At 37.0% G+C, this 16,871-nt stretch overlaps 1 protein-coding gene across 13 annotated transcripts in view; it reads left to right on the top strand.

Moving 5' to 3' along the window:
- CASK (calcium/calmodulin dependent serine protein kinase) overlaps window positions 1-16,871 on the top strand; it is a 350,328-nt gene that overhangs the window by 153,137 nt on the left and 180,320 nt on the right. For all 13 annotated transcript variants that reach the window (XM_019804579.2, XM_019804606.2, XM_019804597.2 and 10 more), the window contains exons 4-5: window positions 10,209-10,286; window positions 14,985-15,057. In XM_019804579.2, the coding sequence (XP_019660138.1) occupies window positions 10,209-10,286; window positions 14,985-15,057 (151 nt within the window). The remainder of the gene's footprint in view (window positions 1-10,208; window positions 10,287-14,984; window positions 15,058-16,871) is intronic.

Below are 16,871 nucleotides of genomic sequence, written 5' to 3'. Positions count from 1 at the left end.
TTCTAATTTTGCCTTAGATTATTTTGGATACTCTATATGTGCAGTTTATGCCATCTGCAGATAATGGTAGTTTGTTTCTTCTTTTTCAACTCTTACAGATTTTCTTTCTTTATCTTGCCCTTACTGCACTGCCTAGGACCTCCAGAATAGTGGTGAATATAAGTTTTTGGAGTGGGCATTTTCATCTTGTTCTTGATCTGACAGTTTCATAAAGTTTAAATACATAATTTTATTAAATTTTTGGCATCTATTGAGATTATCCTAATTTTTTCTTCTTTAGTCAGTCTCAGTGTTCAGAATTATAATTGAATTCCCAATGTTAAAACAGTTTTGCATTCCTCTGATAAATCCACCTTGGTCCTGATATAATTTTTATGTATTGCTGGGTTTGATTTGCCGTTGTTTTGTTTGGGTTATTTGCATCTATGTTCATTAGTGAGATTGTCCTTTAATTTTGTCATGCTGTCCTTAACGGTTTTAGTGTCTAGGTTAAGCTCGCTTCGTAAAATGAATTGGAGTCTGTTCCTGCTTCTCATTCATTTTATTTCTCCTCCAAATGTTCAGTAGAACTTGTCAGAAATGCCATCTAAGCCTAGAGTTTTCTACACCAGAAGGTTTTTAATTACTGATTCAATTCCGTTAATCAGTAAAGAATTATTCGGGTTTCCTAATTATTTTTGTGTTCACTTTGATGAGTTTTATTTTTCTGGGAGATTTGTCAATTTCATATGAATTTTCAAATCCATGGCATAAAGTTTCAGTGTCATCTTTTTAATGTCTACAGGATATGAAATACCTCCTTTTTCATTCTTAATATTGGTGGCTATGTGTATCTTCTCTTTTTTTTTTAATCAGTCTTGCCAAAGATTGATCATTTCATAGGGAGCAACTTTTAGCATTTGCTAATCCCGCTAATATGTTTGTTTTCCATTTCATTAATTTCTATTCTTATTTCCTTCTAATTTGAGTTTAATTTGATGATCTTTATATAGCTTTATGCAGATGGAGGCTGGGTTCATAAATTTTCAGCCTTCTTTCCTAATATATGCATTTACAGCAGTAAATTTCCCTCTAAGCACTACTTTACCTGCATTTTACAAGTTTTGATGTGTTTATTTTTGTTACTCAGCTTGATATTTCCTTATTTTCTAATGATTTATCCTGAGATCTGTATAATAAAAGTATATTGTTCAATTTCCAAACATTGGGGATTTTCCAGTTCAGTTTCGTTAATCTTTTCAAAGAACCTGTTTTTTGCTTTGTTCTTGCTCTGTATTGTTTATTTTTTCATTGATTTATTTTTTTTCATTAATTTCTGCTCATTATCATCTCCTTCTAGTTTTATTGCATTTACTTTACTGTTCTTTTAAAACATTTATCCTGATAGACTGTCACTTTAGCTTTCTTATTTTCTAATATTTTATATCAGTCTTTGTAATATTTGTTATATTTCAATAATTTAAAGTTTAAAAACATACTGTTTTAGCTGCATTCTCGAGGGGTATTTTTGCATTTTTTTTAAACATTTGGAATGGTTTTTAGTATGACAAAAGTGGTAATACCTGTTCTTTTTTTTTTTTAAGTAAAGGATAAAACAAAAAAATTTTGAATATCCATCAGCTCTTTAACACCCTGTTGATATCCAAAAATTTTTCAGTGCATCTGCATACACATATATATATGCATATATGATATGTATATGTTTATACATCTTAATATATTGTGACCATCTTTCTATATCAATAAATACACTCCTACAGCATTATTTTAATGGCAGCATAATATTCTACTCTGTGGTTTTACCACAATTTAACAATTCTCCTATTGTTAGACATTTATTCAGATTGTTTCATACTTTTCCTTATTATAAATAGCTATCATAAGCCCCTGGCGTGAAAGCTTGGCAAATATCCCTGATTATTTCCCTTGGAATGAAATTATTGGGTCAATGGACATGGCCATTTTTAAGGGTTTTGTCAAGCACTATAAAATTGCCAGGCAGAAAGGTTGTATTCATGTACTCTTCCATCAACAGTGGACTACCTGATTCAAGAAAAGTTTCTCCAGTGCTGAGGCATGTGTGTGTGGCTAGCTTCTCCTACTGGAAGATTGGATCTATGCCCCACCTCCTCCTCTCTGCTATTTCTATATTTGTGGGTCTAAATGATGGCAGCATGCCAATCTTGAAATGCACAATTTTTAGATATACTTTTGTCATTATCATTGTTAGAAGTATTTTCTAGTTTTCAATTTGATTTCTCTTCTGATTCATAGGCTATTTAACATGCACTTCTCAACTTCCAAGCAAGCATTTGGGGGATTTCCTAGTTACTGTGTTAATTTATTTCTAACATAACTCATTGTGATTAAGAATCATACTCTGAGTGCTCACAAGCCTTAAAATTTCATTGGCTCTCAGAAAAGCACTTGTGTGCTATCTCGAGTTGTAAGCTGAACTAGAGTTTTCTGCATATGTAACATCATTTTTACTTGAAAGAATGACTAACAGACCACAGTTACTCAAACTTGGGTATGTAGCATACATTTAATCAAAAATGAAGTGAGCCTGCTGCTTAAAGGGAAACCACTCAGAGTAGTTGTCACCAATGATGAAATTGAAATTTTCAAGTGAAAATTATAATTTTGGAAAACTTGTACCTGCTACCATGAGCTGAACAGCTTCCCAGGACTTAATGTTTCTATTGTAATCAATGGTGATACAAATGAATATGGATTTTTTTATACCATGCAATGAAATGTTTCAATATTTAGAAAACCTGCATAACTCAGTGGACCAGTATTTTTCAGATGACTAATGTGTGATATTACAAAGCCATGCACAGGTAAAAGAAAGATCCATTCAAAGAACAAGGCAGAACAATGGATCCATTCAAAGAACAAGACAGTACCAAAAGTTCATTGACATGGTTTCAGAATCCACATTGCAGTTTACCTTTAAGAAACTACCTCTTTTGGGGGTGCCTGGGTGGTTCAGTCGGTTAAGCATCTGCCTTCAGCTCAGGTCATGATCCCAGGGTCATGGGATCAAGCCCCACATCAGGCTGAGCAGGGAGCCTCCTTCTCCATCTGCCCCTCCCCGTGCGCACCCCCTCCCTGCACTTGTGCACATGTGCTCTCTCTCTCAAATAAAAAATTCTTTAAAAAAAAAAAAAAGAAACTATCACTTTTTCAGTCTTGGGTGCAGTATCAAAGAAGAATATTCACACATATCTGCAAGGGCTATTAAAATACACCTCCTTCCAATTATATATCTGTGTGAGGCCAGATTTTCTTCAAACAAATAACATATTGTAACAGATTGAATGTAGAAGCAGATATGAGAATCTAGTTGTCTTTTATTAAACCAGAAGTCAGAAATGATTTGCAAAATATCAAACAGTTCCACTATTCTCACTAAATTTGTTTTTAGAATAGATACTTTTTTCATGAAAAAATATTTCTGTTAGCATGTAACTGGTTTATTGTCATTTTAAAATAAATGTTTTATACATTTCCGGTTTTTAATTTTTAATGTGGCAAATATTGATAGACAAAACCTACACAAACACAATCCCTTTGGGATTCTCAATAATCTTTAAGTAGAAAAGAGTTCTGGCATCAAAAAGTTAGAGAACTTAGCACTTGTCCTAGAAATTACAGTATGCCTCCTGACCCCTATATGTTATCATTATCAAGTATTTTTATTTAAGTTCAATCTGTCTCTCTCAGAATAGTTATTGCGTAATATGGTCTCTCTCTCTCTCTGGAGAGAGAATGAGAAAATAGTTTTTTTGTATAATCATTGTTCATTTAGATTCACTTAACATAGTTACCGCATTTTATGTTTTTCATGCCTCACTGCATCTCTTGAGTTTTCATTCGACTTCATTTTTTCTTCTACCTGAGGAATATTCTTTTGTATTTCCTTTAGGGATAGGTATGCTGCTGGCAAATTCTCAGTTTCTTTGCTTATCTGAAAGAAATTTTTCACCTTTATTCTTTAAGGGGTTTTTTGGTGAGAAGAGAATTTTATTACGTTGGCAGCTAATTTGATTTAAGATCCCTTTCTACTGTATTCTGGCTTCCACTGTTGCCATTGAGAAGTCGGCTGTCAGTCTAGTAGTCCATTCTTTTCTTTCACTGTGTTTGATGTTTTCTATTTTTCTTTGGTTTCCTGCAATTTTTACATATATGTGACTAACTATGGATTTCTTTACTGCTTAGTGTTTATTGAGATCTTTAATCATTTCTTGGTTATTATCAGACATTATATTTTCAGTATTGCTTCTTTATTTTCACTTTTTTAAATATATTTATCTCTTTATTTATTAATAATCTTTGTACCCATGTGGGGCTTAAACTCACAACCTAAAGATCAAGAGTCGCATTGCTCCACCAGTTGAGCCAGCCAGGCGCCCTTCTTTTCACTTTTGAAACTTCAATAAAAATAGATGCTGACCTTCTCACTGTAACCCTTTCTTATCCTCACTTTCGTATTTTCCATGTTTTGTCTCTCCATGCTTCAATCTGACTACATATCCTGGTTCAGTAATTTTTCTCTTCAACTACCTAATCTGCTTAAGTTCTTAATTTTGGCATTAGATTTTTTCATTCAGAAATTCATATTTGCTTTTTCAAATCTATGGTGTCACTTTTTTTTTTTTTATAATTTGTTGATCCTTGCTGAAGTTTTTAAGTGGAGCTTTTTTACTTCATGGTAGACATTGGGATTTTTCTATGCTACTAATGACAAATAGCAGAATATATTCTGTACCCCGCTTTTCAAAATACAACTCTTTATCACCCGAGCCCAGAGTATGGGGTGTTTTATCACGTCCTTAGCCTTTGGCAGGCTCCTCTGGGGTAAGCCAAGAGAATAGCTCTGTCTCTCCTCTTGGATCACCCTAGTACAAAAGCAGTTGGACCCTGTCAATCTGACATCTGCCCCTCCCAGGGTCAGGACCCACCCTGTCAGTCTTCCTCCCCCATTCTTCAGAGATCCCCAAATATGCACCCTGTCCCTTTCATGGCTGCCTCCTTTACGTGGCCCACTGCCTACCCCAGGGCAGAAGCAGCTCTTGTTCACCTCTTTGGACTCAAAACCTTTCCCATACTCACTAGTTTTTCACTCACTATACTGTTAATTCTTTAAGCTTTAAAAAAAATTTTTTCTAATTTCATCCAGTTCTATAGTTGTTTTTGTCACCTTCAGAGGAAATGCTGGTCAGAGAAATTCAGATTTGGTCTGGCCTTTACAGTGTTCCTCAAAGAATAGTTTGCAGATGAGTTCCAATCTACCAACTGCTACCAGTCTATAATGAGGTAAGTACAGAAATTGATAGTAAACATTTAGAAGCTGTTAGAGCAATTTGACATTGCTGTGAAATCATAGCATATGATTTTGTATTTTGTAAAAGTACCAATTCATAACATACCTGAGGAGGAAAAAAAAACTGGTCCTTCACCACAGTTGAGAAGCACTTCTTCATATAATCAAGTGTGAGTCTCTGTACTACAAGCCCCCTCTTTCCTTTTACAGAAAATACATAGTTGAAGAGGAAAAAACCTTTTCACTGCCCCCTTTAGGTTAAGTGACTAGGTCTGTGAATTAAACTGACCAACACCAGACTAACAGGAGAAAAGATTTATTTTGTCTGTACACAGCAAAACCAGTGGGGTTGGGGTGCAGCCTCACAGGAAAAAAAGGAAAACCACAGAGAGGTAGTTAGACCCAGATGCTTATATACCATTTTAACAAAGAGTAATAAAGGATGAAGCAACTAGACAAGGGAAGAAGGGGGGAATTTGGGTGTCTCGGGTTGGAGGTAAGTTGTGGGAAGGCGACTAAGAAATGTATGGTAAATAGGAGTTGTTTAGTAAAGTTTGTTATACAGATCAGAGTAGTTGTCTTCCTAGTACATGAGAGGGGAATACCTTTACAAAGGGACATTTAAACCCTGTTTTTAGGCAGAAGGGAGGAGAGGAGAGAGTTCTTCTTGTTGTTCCTGTTCTTCCTTCTGTTTTTCGATGGCCTTCAGCTCAAAATCATCCTATGCCAAAGTGGCATATTTTGGGGTGGCATATTCTGATCCCTTCCACATACGACCAGCCGTACATTGTGCCTCTAGACCTGTGATCTATTTTATTGGGCAAATTTGTTTGGATATTTTTTAAATTATATAAGTAATGTGTGTTTTATTGGAAAATTTTAAAAATTCAGACAGACAAAAGGAAGGGACAGCTAAGGTCATTCATGATCCCACCACTTTTTATAAGTCAGAGTAAACCTCCCATAGTTTTTCTCTGCATATAGGATAGAAGCATTTCCCCATACCCTTCTAACACAGGGATTCTTCTCCCTCTTATTTTACTCCCTCGGAGTGGAACTAAGCAAGGAAATTTAGAATATGCTTTTTGAAATTTCTTGGCAGCCCCACAAACACCTTAAGATGGGAAGCAAAGAGAAGAGCAGTAAAAGAAGCCTTACACTTGTTTCTAGAAGTATTAGCGAATAAAGATTATCAGAGATTTGAGGCATCAGACTTTTTGTTCAAAGTTGTTATAGGGGCGCTTGGGTGGCTCAGCGGTTAAGCGTCTGCCTTCAGCTCAGGGCGTGGTCCCGNGTGATCCCGGCATTATGGGATCGAGCCCCACATCAGGCTCCTCTGCTATGAGCCTGCTTCTTCCTCTCCCACTCCCCCTGCTTGTGTTCCCTCTCTCGCTGGCTGTCTCTATCTCTGTCGAATAAATAAATAAAAAATCTTTAAAAAAAAAAAGTTGTTATATATGGATTATATTATGAATATATATTTTTAAAATTTCAGTGATGAGTAAAATTTGCATAAATAGTATTTTTAGTTTCTCTGTATCTCATAAAATTTAAAATTAATGAATTGCCTCTTATCAGTGTTACAAATAACTAATCAAACAGCTTTAATAGAAGATTACTTTCACAGTGATGACTGACTTTCAAACTAGCTCCTCAAAGAACATGGCTGCATATTTAAAAAGTTACGCAGGTGATTTCGTTTGGTACCCCTGGTTATGAGCCATTGTATTAAAAAAAATGTACAGTGGCCAGAAGATCCCATTTATAAGAGCAACTAAAAGTGTCCTAAGGGGAAAACCCCAATAATCAGGCCAATACAATCTTAAAACTGCAACTTAGAGACATGAAAGGAAATGGAGAGCATATCATAGTCATAGATGAGAGTTTGAGAAAAATGTTAATTTCTAGAAGTTAACCTATAAATATACTATCTCCACCAAAATATTAAAAATGTTTAGCATTTGACAAACTGATTTTAAAGTTCAGCAGGGAGAATTCATAAGAAAATATTGACGAAGAATAATAATGAAATGACTTATTTTTCTAAATATTAAAATACACTATTACAGGGGGCACCTGGCTGGCTCAGTCAGTAGAACATGGGACTCTTGATCTCAGGGTCATGCGTTCAAGCCCCGTGTTGGGCATGGAGCGTACCTAAAAAAAAATTAAAAAACACTATTACATTATTAAAAATGGTATGGTACTGGATACAAGAATAGATGGGTCAGTGGGAAAGAGCAGAAACATGACTATGCATGTGTCTGTACATGTGTAGAGACTGTCATTTCAAATAGCAGAATTCAGAAATGACCAGGAGAAAATGGTCTGATCTGTGCTGATAATTATATTATAGGGCAGCAAATAATTGCCAGTTGTTTCTCACCGAGTGGTTTCCTCTTTAGGCATTGGCCTCTCACCACTTGACTACCTTCTACCCCTAAGACTCCTTTTTTCCCCTCTTCCAGGTCCCTCCAAGAAGTCTTCCTCCAGCTCTCAGGAGAGCCCCCAGACTCTTCCCGCTTGGTGATGCAATCAGTTGAGCTCTCCTTTTTTTTTTTTTAACTCCTCTCTCATCTGAGCTGAAAAGTGCTCATCCTCACATTTCACAATTAAAAAGGAAGCCGCCTAAACAAAAACTGTAATTCCGTCACTCTCAGGAGTCTTTTAGTGCTCCTAGATCAAGCAACCAGCTTAAACCACAGACTACTTTAAAAATAGTATTTTTTTCCTCCCCACAATACAAAGAAATGAAAAATATTCACCCTCTAGTAATCAAGGAAATGCAAATTAAAGCAATTGTGACTTTTTCCCCCTCCTATCTGATTGGCAAAAATTCAAAAGGAACAGTCATCCTAGTGGACGTGGGTTGAGAGGAAAGGACACTTTCACAGTTAGAGGGAGCAGGTATAATATGTTAACTTTTTGCTGGGAGTGTATCAGAAGTGTTAACTGTCTGTGCCCCTTGACCTATAGGATAAGTACATAGGACTTTTAATGAATTGCCTCTTTTATAGGACTTTTATAACTTGGTGTGGTTTATAGGACTTATAGGACTTTTACTCTAACAGGTGATCAGGATTGTTCACAGGATGTGTGACCATGTTCATTCAGGCTTTATTTTTGATGGTGGAAAATGGTCACTACCATACTTCAGAGTAGACTAGGCTATCACGAAAATCATTTTATGAAGAAGAATCCTATTTGACGTTGGAAAATGTTCATTAGCTATGAATTGGAAGCCAGGCAAATGTTGCAAAGCCTTGTATAAATGTGAAAGTGTTTTCATTTATCTAAAAGCACAAGTTTTAAATAATATAGTCAATTATTCATTAGAATTTACTGTGTGCTCAGTCTTCTGCGTATGGGTGGAAGTATTTTGAAAGTATAAAACGTACTCATTCTTTAGGACTTTACACTATTGTTGAACTGTTGAGCTTGAATATGTGCATTTGCTCCTTGCATACCCAGCAGGTGTAGCTGTAGATAATGGGAAGAACACTGAATATGGATACAGATTTGAATCCTGTCCCTGTCACATACTTGCCTACTTACTTAGACAAATTATTTGAGAATGAGAAGGATGCTGATGTCATGGGGTGACTGTAAGAATGGAGATATAACAAGGAGTGTTTCCCATAATGCTTGGTGAATAATATTAGTAATAATTATTTTATTATAAATGCCTAATTAGTAATTATTAGTAGTAGTAATGAATAGTTTCTCTGCTTTCCCTTCTAGAAGTCTCTCTCTTCAGTGTAATACCTATACCAGATATACTGGAGTCTGAGCTCCTGAATAAGTGAATGGATGAAATACTGGATTTGAAAACACTTCATAGGCTTGAAAGCATTATGAAGATGTTGGCTAACTATTAATATTTGAATAATTTCATTAATAGATATAATCTAATAAAGTTTCATATATATGTATGTAAATGCTAAATGTGTGTAAGTTCCAAATGCTATGATACAGGCATATAGGGTTGTTACAGAATTTAAGCAAATGAAAGCCTTAATGGGTCTGGTAATCCACTGAGGAGGCTTTCTGGGAAGGGTGGGATTGAAATGGGACCTTGGATTAAGGTAGGTTTTGAATATAAGGAGCAATATATGCAGAAGCATGTGACAAAAAAGAAAACAGCATATTCAGGATATAGTAATAAGATGAGCCTGCCTGGAGAGTGAGGTATCCTTGAAGAGCCATTTGATAGGATAGGTAGAAGAGGCAAGGTGTGGCCAACACAACAAGAGGCCTTACCAATCTGCCGAGAAATAGAAAACCATTTTTAAGTTTGGGGCAAGATAGTACCATTCCATCACCAACACATCAGTGTGTTAGAATATCAGTGTACAGAAATTGACTTTGGTAATGGAACTGTAAGCAAAAATAAATTATGAATTAGCTACTTTTTTCCTTCTACAGTATATAGCCTGAATTCATTCCCATTTAGTGGTGATAAGAACAGCGAAATATTTTAGAATTCTTGTTGAATTCTTAAAATATTACATGACATGACTAGGTACTGATGATTTTGGAACGTGACTCAAAAATATGCCCACAACCCCCAGCATTCCCCTTTTCTGAGACTTTTTGTTGCAATAACTTAGAGGAAACTTATGGTCAATTTTCTACACCTTAACATTATTTGATTCTACCATTTGCTTGTTCTTTATATTTCTTTCCATGTAGATATTCAGTGTTAAGATGGTTATAATATCCTTTATAATTGTCTTTTTATCATCAAAAGAAAGGAGATTGAAATGACTTATTAGAATCATTAGCTGTAAGCCAGCTAATAACTTCATTACAGTGTATTCATTTTCAGTGTTTTCTTCCTGGAATTTCCTCTTACATTCTTTTTCACATTTCTCCACAGTATGGATGGAGCAGATCTGTGCTTTGAAATCGTAAAGCGAGCTGATGCTGGTTTTGTATACAGTGAAGCTGTAGCCAGGTACGTCATTTGTATGGACTCCACAGAGGTCCAGGTGGAAATAAAAGAAGGAAATGACAAATCACATGAAGTGACCTCCTTTGTGAACTGATGATGACCGCACTGCCACCCTTTCCTGCAGGGAGCATGTCTGTTTTAGTGTGCGTTAGTGGAACTGAAGTAGCTACTGGAAATGCAAAATACTGAACGATGCATTTATCTATTAATACGGGTTGACAACTTAACCTAGTACTGCTGTCTTTCCCATTTCTGATGACTTTTGTTCAAAGAGGGATTTGGTAGCTCAAGAGCTATGAAGAATCAAATTTGGGGGGTTTTTTGTGTGTGTTCGATCTTTATTTTGGGCAGATGTGCCTTATTAGTTCTTCACTTTGCCTTTTAGTGATAGCAGATTATTATGTGGCCAGTTAATCTGATGAAATGCACAGAAGAGTAGAAGGAGTAGGAGTAAAAGCACAGTTCTCCTGCTAAATATATTTGCTTCAGGCCAGTGTGTGATCCCCCAAGCAAATGGTGGCCATTGTTCTAAGTCAAGTTGTTGTAAGGAACTAATGGCTCAAAATAAGGAGTAAAGCTGAAAAATCACAGGAGCCATGCACCGGCCACTTGCTTATAGATTTAGAGCAATAGAGCTTTCTGCTTTGGTGGCATTCACTCATATCATAAATACCCACTTCAGCGGGTAGCCTTTTTAATTCATGAGGTCTCCTTAGTCACCAACCATAATGTGTTAAAGGATTCAAACCTGCAACTCTAGTGGGTTTTTTTTAAAAAACCCATTTTTCTATTAGTTTTGAGTTCATATCACAATTTAAAATTTTTCTGTATTGTGCTTCAGAGTTTAAAAGCATTCTTTAATACCAAAATAGTCAATGCCATCTTGATTTTTCTTAGGATACAGTGGTAAGCCACTTTATCCAACTAAATGAAACTCTCAGACCCTTGCGCATTATTGTTCATATTTACTTCTTCAAGAATTTGAGGCAACCTGCCTTTTGAACTTTCCCACATTGATCTCTTTCAATAGCAGCATCAAATAAGGAAAACTAGAAAGTCTGAACATTGATTTGTATAGAACAGTGAAGCTTGATGAAGGAAGAGGACTTTTTCCCCTTTTAAACCACGGTAACACTTGGGTACCTGGAGCATGTGCTGTCGGGTTGATCTTAAGGCACTACCACATTTATGCTGTTCCCCACTCGTCTGTATGGCTTTTCCTCAACTTTGAGCCTGTTTGTGCCACTGGCCTGGGCGTCAGGATAGGGAGAATAGTCATATGTAGAGGTGATGCCATACAGTGAAACGGAAGGAACTTTCCAGAATGGTCCAGTAAAGAGTAGCGTCAGGACCAGTCGGCAACACTGCAAAGAGAGAAATTTGGCACAATTTATTAAAGACCCTTCCTAAAAAATGACAAAAGGCAGGGAGGGGCATCCTCAGAAAGTAGTATTAGGTATGTGCCGTTTTGCAGAGGATCAGTGACCATCCGACAAGGGCATGGAGGGCCTTCCTTGGGCTGTAGAGCATTCAACCAGGTGACTTCTAACCTGCCCCCCTCCTCCTCTGATTCTGTGATTCCTTACTGGGAAATTTAGCTCGCATCAGTATTCTAGTTGAGACCAACTGCAAGAAGACTCCGAGGCACCAAGTAATCAAATTGATAATGTTTTTCTCCAACTGGCTGAGCTTCAAGAGAAGTAGCAAAGCATGGCATAAAATAAAACTGCATACGCTCCTTACAACCCAATTAGTAATTACCTCTGTTCTTTCAGGGGCGATGAGTTGTGGAGTATGCTAACATACAGAATCAGATTATCATATCAGACTCTTACAAATCAGAGCGATCTTACCTAGTACCAAGTTTTACTAAATAATTACAAGGATACAGGCAATCAAAAGGCTCAGCTGAGGGGCGCCTGGGTGGCACAGCGGTTAAGCGTCTGCCTTCGGCTCAGGGCGTGATCCCGGCGTTATGGGATCGAGCCCCACATCAGGCTCTTCTGCTATGAGCCTGCTTCTTCCTCTCCCACTCCCCGCTTGTGTTCCCTCTCCCGCTGGCTGTCTCTCTCTCTGTCGAATAAATAAAAATAAAATCTTTAAAAAAAAAAAAAAGGCTCAGCTGAAACAGGAAGGTCTGGGTTTTCAATGACAGCTTCCCACATCAGAAATGCACCTGTGGCCCAGAGTAGATGAGGTCTCTACATGAGGTTTGTGGGACCCCACACACACAGGGGAGCATTGCAGTTACGAGACGTGTCCATTGTATGCCTCAAGGAGTCGTATAGCTTCCATGACCTCCTCCAGGAAGCCGGCCATACCTCAAAGATCCTGGGTTCTATTTACCATAGGTAATCCGTAGCCCAGGACATTCTCTTAAGAGCGTTTCAGAGACAAGGTCTCTTCTACCTAGCAAGAGTGTTAATCTCTTTACCTAGAGTCTCCTCCCCTCTTTTCTTCCACCACCCTGGAAATGCAGGCTTCATAGGAAGTGAGTGGATTGCAGGCCTCAGCTCTTTCCTTCCACTGAGTTGTCCTCATTCCTGATCATTACAGGAGATAGAGACAAACTTATATACTGTGAAGTTTCTCTGAAAGTATAGGCCACCATGATGATTCATGAAACTGAAGCTTTCTAATTAAAGTTTAGTCAGCAATTCTAGGCCATGTGGGTGGATTTTTGCTTCTCTCTTTTATTCTGCTTGCACACTGTTCACGTGCACAGCCTCCCAGAGTCATGACTAGGAGGGTAGAGAAAGATCACTTTAAATCTGTAATATCTGGGGAGGAAAAAATTGTATCCTCCCCCAACACACTCCAGAGATTCTGATATGTATATATAATTGGGTCAAATAATTGAGTACTCTGATAATTAGATTAAAATGCTCATTCATTGAGTTTTTTTCGTTTCTTAATGAGGCTTTGAGAGGAATTTTCTTCAGGCTGAAGATATATAAGTGGCTGTCTTAGTACTATGTATCCATACTGTAGGTATAAGCTATGTCCACATTACCTAATTGAAACGTACCCACTATTCACATCTAGATGCACAAATAGGCTGTTTGTAAACCTTTGACTAAACTCAACAATAATAATAACATTGTAATAATAATGACTTACCCTTTGTAGCATGGTTTAGAGTTTATAAAGTACTTTCACATTTGTCTCTGCCATTTCAGGGGGCCTTCAAAACCTGATTTGAGCCAAGTAAGGACCAAGTTAAGAACCCCTAACTTAAACAGAAGCTTAATTATAGGCTGCGCAGGCCCAGGCAAAGAGTATATGACCACAGCCCCTTTTGTGTGCATTTGCTAAGTAAGAAAAATTGACATGACTAAGAACGGCATGAACCGTGTTCTCTCTGCTTTAGAGCCCAGGTGTGGGGAGACGATGATAAGTATAGGAACAAATTCTGGGGTTGTTGTTTTTTTTTTCCCTACCTTTCATTTGAAAAATGGAACCTTCTGATCGATTGTAGTACATGAAGTAATACACATGCCAAGGAGAGGGCCATTCATGTGAGTTTTGATAGTAGCATACCCAAGAGGGAACTTGATAGAAATGCCTCTTGGTTGTATAGCAGGAACAGGGATTTTTTTTTTTTTTTTGAGTCACAAGGATACACACAAGGGTTTTTGCAAGTACTGGTAAATTATTTCGTTTTTATTTAAAGTGTGAGGAATAGAAGACCTGGAAAGATAAAATTCAAAAAATACTATACAATAAGTAATGTTGCATCTGTCGCATTTCTATGTCATGGCTGGTTGGGAAGGAAAGGGGGAAAATGAAAAAGGAGAGGGGATCATCGGAAAAAAGAGAAAGATACGAAGGGAGTAAAATACAGAGGAAAAGAGGATAAGAAGACACTCGACAGAAATGGCAGAATTAGAGGAAGAACTTTAGAATTAACAGAGGGAAGTCAAAGTAAGCTCTGAAGTAATACTGAATATACATCTTCCTCTGGTCACACCCTGTTGCTAGTTGACCCTGTTAGCACTTTTTAAGGACTGTTCTTTAAACTGCTGACTCCTGTGGTTTTCACCTGGACCTGGGGGGAGGGGAGGGGGGGCTCTGCAGACCCTTGCTGGCCATGTGATGAGTCCCACTTTCTATGATTTCGGCCCACAACAACTCCACTTTGTTACAAGATGCCCCAGCTAAAACTCAATTACGTTGCAAAAAGAAACTGTATGCATAAAGAGGTTCTTTCCTCTTGTTTGCCCTTAAAGCTAAATGGAAATAAGGCAGAGAGCTAGCCTCTGCTGGCAGATAAAAGGCTCCCACCCCTTTAGTCAGAATTCATGGTGTACCTCTGAGCACTGTTCACTTAATAGCAATCCACTGTAACTAAGTAGAATTAACTGAGTTCTGGAGACTTGCTTCCCGCCCCCCCCCGCCATGTTTTCAGCTTGAATTTTTCATTTGCAGAGCTATTTTACTTATGAACTGTGTGAAATTCTTTTGACTTGGTAATCTTAGAAAATATAGAACACGTTATTTCTTCATGAAGCTTATAAACTCAGGAGTGTGCCAACTTTTCATTATTAAGCCTCACATTCCACCAGTCTTGTCTGCTCAAATGAAAAGTGTCCATGGGCAGTGAATATGAAGGTGGGAATTACAAACTAGGGACACTGTATATTAAATTTTAAAAATAAAAAATTTTTATTACAGTTTTAGATTTCTTTTGTTTTTTTACAGTCATTACATGAGACAGATACTGGAAGCTCTACGCTATTGTCATGATAATAACATAATTCACAGGGATGTGAAGGTAAGTCATTTTTATCACTAACTTTAACGTTTATGAAGAGAAACTGGTAACAGTGATAATGATCAGAAGTGTTTCTTTAATATTCCTATAGAGAGCATCTTAAGGTTAATTTTACTTCCAAATAAACATTTATTTAACTACTTTGTATTTGAAGAGTCATACTCATTCTTAACAGGAATACTTTTATCTTTTCAGTTTCCGTATTCTTATTAAAATGTACATGTATTCTGAAATTCTGTTATTCCTCTTTTGCCATTATGTGTGTAAGAAAGAAATGAAAAATCCAACAAATAGGAAGACCCAAACAATATCCGATCCTAAGTTAATTGGGGGGGAGGTTGGTTTATATTGGTTATTTGGTTTATATAGTAAAAGTTCATCGTATGCTTATATTTTTGTAGTGTTGCAATACAGAATAGTACCATTTTTTGCACACAGTTTTTTAACATAGTCTGAAGTCATAATTAAAAATGTAATACAGTTTTGTACCTTTAGGAATGTGCATATTACCGTTATTCAGTCTTTCTGACTATTTGCTCCCAGTATCAAGTTCATGAGAACTGTCAGTTCCTGGCTTATATTGGTGTTAGGCAGAACACAGAGGCAGGCCAGGAAGTAAACCGGTGGGCCTTCCTCCTGATGCCCAGGCCCTTCCAACGCCTCAAATCGCTAAGAGCCCCTGAGGTCTCTCTAGCCCTATTGTCAACTTTCTCTCTCTGGTATTTTGTTACTGGCCTCTGTCTAACACAGCATCTACAGACATGGGGCTCTCCTTCCCTCAAAATGTATTATCAGAGGCCTGGCTTCTTCAATGTATTTTAATGGTTAAGAAGATTAAGTAGAGTTTAGTTAAGTTTTCTAGAATGTTTGGGAAATTTTAACTAAAATTTTTGTGGTTATAAGCTGAGGTAAATCAAGAGCAATTCCAAAACAGTCTAGTAGAATGTCACCATAGCAAATAAAAAAAATCATTGGAGAAATATACAAAATACACATTAGTTGTAAAATATCTTACTCTTTTCAAATGTGGTGATAGGAAAGGGAGATTGTTACTATCGATACTCAGCACTGAACAACCCAATAGATACATAGCACTTTTATAAAAAAGTATTTTTCAGTTATGCAAACAAAGAGAATAAGTATAAAAAAATTAAAGGAGGGAAATTGTCAATGATAGTAGCAGGCTGTGCTACTCTTCTGCATTTAATTAATATAAGAAAATGCATATATAAAGAGTAAAGTATATCTCCTCGTATATATTCCAAAATAGATGATAAAAATGACACTTCAAAAACTTAAAATGCATAAACAGATTCTTAGTTCATGTAATAGCACTGCATTAGAAACAGTTGTGCTCAAGAGGCAATTTTATTTTGAATTCTGTTCTTGAAGAGTAATTATATCAACATCGTATAATAATGATTGACAACATACTGTACTGTGATACTTTCAATAATACAGTCAGCTTTTGATTAGTCTTGGTGTTTGATATGATAATCCAAAACCAAATAAAATCCCAAAGTAGTTCTATTTGAATATCATGCTTCAGCTTCTCATTTACCTTCTGATTGATTTATTCAACAAATATTCGAGTGCCTACTTCTTGCAGAATGCTGTGCTTGGAGCCCTAGAGGTATTATGATGGTTTCGGTAGGGGGATGAGGCGGTGTATCTGTTACCGAGGGCTGCGGATCAACACACAACTAGACTTGGTGACTTCAAACAACAACTGCCATTTATCTGCTCACAGTTCTGTACTTTTGGGCAGAGCCTGATGGGGACTGCTCCGTTCTGTTTGACAGACTATGGGCTGA

Source organism: Ailuropoda melanoleuca, chromosome X (genome assembly GCF_002007445.2).
Source record: "Ailuropoda melanoleuca isolate Jingjing chromosome X, ASM200744v2, whole genome shotgun sequence".
Classification (NCBI taxonomy): Eukaryota; Metazoa; Chordata; class Mammalia; order Carnivora; family Ursidae; genus Ailuropoda; species Ailuropoda melanoleuca.
Note: the sequence above shows the minus strand (reverse complement) of the source record. Positions and strands in the feature narration are given on the sequence as shown.